Raw genomic sequence first — 5,246 nt, 5'->3', positions numbered from 1 at the left:
AGACTCTATGGCATGTAGTTCTACAATTACTACAATGTATTACTCTCTTATTGGTGAACCTCTATAGTAAAACTGTAGAGGATGGTATGGCTTGACTTCTACTACCTCCTTCCCACTCCTCTCTCCTCTATATTTTCTTGGGTCATCCTCTTAGTTTTTTAGGAATATCTAGTGGCAACATAGTTTCAGTTGAGTGGAAATCCCAATATTATTCCCCCTTCATTGCTTCAAGTGAAAATTTATTGGTAGCAAGGTATATATCCCTTTTATAGTACTCAGATACATAGTCAAGTGGTTCTTGCCTCCTTGAGTGGATAGCAGCAATGGCATGATGGCATGGTATGCCTGTGAGATCATACATTCTGCAGTCATAAGTTCCATTCTCCAAATCAACTGTTATAGATCTTGTTCCACTCTTCACCTGAAACTTCTTGGCCCCATCCCAAGCAGCAGACCATTTTCTTGATTCTGTGACTAGCAAATCCAATTTCTTCTTAATTCTAGAACATATTTGGAGATTAGTGTTCAGCATCTCATCCCTTCTTATAGTCATTATTGTCATTAGCTTATAGTGAATTTCTTGTAGCATTGTAAGCAGTGGCATAAACTTAGTCAATATAATAGATTTTGATCAAAATAGTTACATATTAAGGGGACACAAAACTTAAAAACAATTAAGTTTAAGTACCTTTCATTGATTCTAGTTGTTAAAACTTTCAGACATGTTATTTTCTGTATTGTCAACCAAGGAATGGGCTAGAAAATGAGATCTACACCATTACTTGGGTTCAAACTTTGACAGGTGTGCATGGGCAGCCTTAGAATGTTTGTCAAGTTCTCTCATAGCTCTTTTATAAGCCACTTTGTGTGTTGATAATGCAATTGTCCAAAAGCACCTCTATAAAATCCCAGTATTAAACTTGAAATAAGTGGAAGCATTAGTAACATTAGACTCACAATAAAAATAGAAAAGTAAAGAAATTGAAGAGTAAAGTAAGTAACATTACTTCTTCTTGAAGTTGACGCAAATATGCCTTGTGCAGAGTCTGTGTTCAACATATGGGAAGAGCTCATTCACATCATTTTCTAATCCCTTTTGTTGATCACTTACTACTGTCAATCCAAAGACATCTTCTAATTCAAAATCATCCCTCATCAATGTAATGAACCACCTCCAAGAATCTGTATTCTCATATTCAAAAACAACATAACAAATTGGAAATATTTGGTTATTTCCATCCCTACCAATAGTAGATAATAGCTGACCACCATAAACTGTTTTTAGAAAACATCCATCTAATCCTATTACTTTTCTACAACCTGCCATCCAACCACTTTTCAGAGCAAAGTAGCATACATATATCCTCTTGAACTTCACAGGATCCTCTTCATTCAATCTGGTTATTGAAATTTTTACAATGTTACGAGCATTACTGTGAAGCACCTCATGACCAAAATCTATGACCCTTGAATAATGTTGCTTAAGACTTTCTGCAATTCCTTCAAGTGCCATTTTTCTCAAACAAAGAATCTTTATCTTAGGAACTTGAATTTCCAATTCATTCTTTATAGTTTCAGCCATCTCCTTGCAACTCCACTTAGGGTTCTTTCTAATCCTATCTCCCAACAAATCACACAAGTATCTAGTTGTTGCCATTTTGTTGTTGTATGGTTTAGTGCACAAGTGTGAGTGAACAAGTGTTTTAATTATGCATGCCTCACTATCTTTGTCCCTACTACACCACATGTAGAAGGGACACTCTCCCTCACAGCATACTTGGCATCTTCTATTATCATTAGTTAGAAACTGAACCCCTTTTCTCTCAAGGACACCATATCTCCTCACAGACTCCCTAAATTCAGCCATGTTCACAAATTTCATCCCAACTTCCCATTTTTGGAACCTCATCCCTATCTCCAATTTTCTTAAATGCTCTCATTTTCTTGGGATTAGGTGGACCTACATACCCAATTTTAGAATTCTCATCCTCACTTGAGGATGACAAAGACCTCAAGTTTTGATAGTCAAAACTAGAGTCTTCACTGAGAGATTTATGAGGTATATTCATAGAATTATATAGGTTGTCTTTAAACTTCTTGGCATTTGCCCTTATAGCATGCAACTCATCATCACTTTCATATTCATTATCAGGGACTTCACTCTCTTCATTGGATTCTTCATTTTCACAAACATTTTGATACTCAGGATCATCAGGATCATCTGTGTCATCACTAAAACCATCCTCCTCCTTTTCATTATTATCACCAACTATTTCTTCTTCTATAATTTTAGCCTCGACAGTAACAATCCTATTACTTTGTTTTGGGGTGTGTGGAATATCGACTAACTCATCAAGGTCAAAAAGATCAACATAAAGGTTTATCCTACCATAGGGCTTAGATAATGCTACCAAATCTCTAACAGATACATCATCGTAAATTAATCTAGTCGCGTCTTTAAAGTTGTGACCATCACACTAAAAATATACCAGAGCGTTCACATCATATTCATATTTTACAGCAAAATCTTTAAGATCCCGAAATGATAACAAATCAAGAAGAAAGAATCAAAAGGTACCAACCCCTAAATCGAAATGATCAAAAGGTACCAACCCTAATCAAAAGATACCAACCCTTAAATCTTATCCTTGGGCTATAAATACCCCAAGAAGAAAGGATTTAGGGGTTATAATCTCTTCTACATACTCATGTACACACAGAGCCACCTTACATTTCTACCTTCATCATCCAAAAGCGAGTTGTTACTCTCACACCGAAGGAGGCGCGAGGCTTAAAACCCCCCTGGTGTTATTATATAGAAACCCTGAAAGGAATATGTCCTAAGTCCAATCATGTATGAGAATTTAGGAATAACTTTTATGTAATCTGTTTTGATTTCATTGATATTAATAAAAGACTTGTTTTGTTTTTATTACGGGCTTTATCTATTTAAGTGTTTAAATAAGATATACCATAGTTTAGAGTAAAGCTTTTTATGGATTATGATGAGATCATAATAGTGAGACCTAAAAGATGATAACTCCAAACTTAAATAGTTCCTGGTCATAGGATTACTAACTGGTAATTAATAATCCGCAGAGATCGGTACATACTATGTTTGCTTCATTATGAAGGATGTCTGTTCTCATAGACATTTGTGTGGTGACACTATAGCTAGTATGTAGGTGCTTATTATAGAATAAGTTCACTGAACATGACTCACCCAGCTGAACAACTGATGGAGTTCACTCACGTGTCAGCAGTTGTTCACATAGTGATAGTTGTACAAGTATCCTTAGACTTGAGGTCATCATAGTCATCTTGTGTACACTGAACTATGCTTTGGTTTAGTTCTTAGTCTCCAGGGACAATTATTAGGGCTCTACTGGGTATAGGAATTTGTACACGAAGATAGTGTATGATCAATAAATGATCTACCTCTTCCAGTGAAGGAAGCGAATGTTCAAGGCTGATCCACTTATGCTAGTTCAGGAATCTCTGGCCAGAGTAAATGAAATTAGAAAGGAGTTTCTAATTTGCATAGAACTACGCATAGTAAATGGTAAGCAAGTGATTGAATTAGATAGGCTTGACACGAGATCCATGCCTTGTATTTAATCGGGACATTGTAGGGTAGAAGGAGTTTATTGTACGGTAACTATTCACTGAATAGGTTCTTGGTATTCTAAGCAGTGAATTCATGTTATCCGGATAGTCGCGATATGCTGAAAAGTATCCCTCACGATGTAGAATAAATGTGATTAATTAATTAATCATATTTAATAAATTAGAGAATTTATATAAATAATGATAAAATAGTTTTATTATTATTTATTTCTACTACCGGCTTAATATTGAACCTACAGGGTCACACCATAAAAAGAGAATGATTTAATGGTGGATGAATTAGTTAATAATGGCTAATAATTATTTATTTGTGAAATAAATAATTAATTGGCAAATTTAATAATTGATTAAATGAGATTTAATTGATTATAAATTAATTAAGAAAAGTTCTTAATATTATTAATTAAGGATTTAAGTTTTGGAAATTAAATCAAGAGAGAGAATTATTTCTAAAGTGTTTAGAAAAAGGATTAATAATTAAAAGAATAATTAAAAGGTATTTTAATTATTAATGAGAATAATAAATGGGATAATAATAATAATATTTATGGGAAAATTTCAGCTGAAAATTTTGCCTATAAATATACTATTATAGACTCTATTTTTATTGGAACCCCAAAACCCAAAAAGTTTGGAAAACCCAATTCTCTCCACCTCCTTCCTCCTCCTTAACATCGTTTTCTTGGTGGATACCGGTGGAGTGCTTCACACTTGAGGAGCAACTGCTAAGGATCTCTGATCGTTGTCTCCGAATTATTTTAAAGGTTAGATTCGATCCCTCGAATTTTTATTCATGATCTGTATGCTTTTATTTGGATTTTATATGTGTAAAAGTGTTTTGCCATGCCCCCGCTGCGTTTAAAATCTAACAAACCCAACCACAGCTACACCGCAGGAAAGGTGCAGGCGTAACGTCGGAAGGCCCATACCATGAACAGGAATAATCACTTACTGAATTCAAAAAAAGAAGTTCAGTAGTTTAGGTAATGAGACGATGAGAGTAGTTGTCAGGTTCAACGGTTAGTATAAGAGCAAGTCCAATGCTAGATAGAAAATGGTTATAGTTATTGCTATAATATGAAACCAAAAGTGATTTTTGGTGCTAAGATATCACTTGCACTTTAACACTAGTTGTATTTTACAACCAAATAATTATATATTTAGTTAACATTTTATCAAACTCTTATTCACTTTATTTTAAAGTGGACATCTTTGCACCTCAATTATTAGTTATTTGATGATGTGATAAGGATATAAATTAATTTATACATTTATCCTTCAATGTATAGCTATGTATTTTAGTTGTGTTTTATGATTTTAGTCATATCTAATAGCTATATATACGACTAAATATGAATCATAATTGCTATAACTATATGCGCTCTCACTTGATGAAAACCTGTTTGTACTATGAGGAATCTATATATATATAGGTCATGAACATGTGTACATTAATTAAACATGAAAATAGAATCCAAGATTGTTCATCAAACGAACAAAATGAGGGTTTCTAGTACAGTACAGTAGCATTGTTTCACTACAAGAAAAGCGCACATTTCCGACCACCAAAATGGTCAGAAATGTCCTAAAACGGTCGGAAACAGGCCATTTCCGGTCAT

At 34.1% G+C, this 5,246-nt stretch overlaps 1 protein-coding gene across 1 annotated transcript; it reads right to left on the bottom strand.

Annotated features, from left to right (window-relative positions):
* Window positions 1-1,003: 1,003 nt before the first annotated feature.
* Window positions 1,004-1,657, bottom strand: LOC141696375 (uncharacterized). The gene has a single exon (XM_074500526.1). It carries the CDS (start codon window positions 1,655-1,657, stop codon window positions 1,004-1,006), a length of 654 nt encoding a protein of 217 aa, XP_074356627.1.
* Window positions 1,658-5,246: the final 3,589 nt, after the last annotated feature.

The sequence above is a fragment of the Apium graveolens genome, chromosome 2 (assembly GCF_009905375.1).
Source record: "Apium graveolens cultivar Ventura chromosome 2, ASM990537v1, whole genome shotgun sequence".
Taxonomy (NCBI): Eukaryota; Viridiplantae; Streptophyta; class Magnoliopsida; order Apiales; family Apiaceae; genus Apium; species Apium graveolens.
This window is presented reverse-complemented; position numbering and strand designations above follow the sequence as displayed.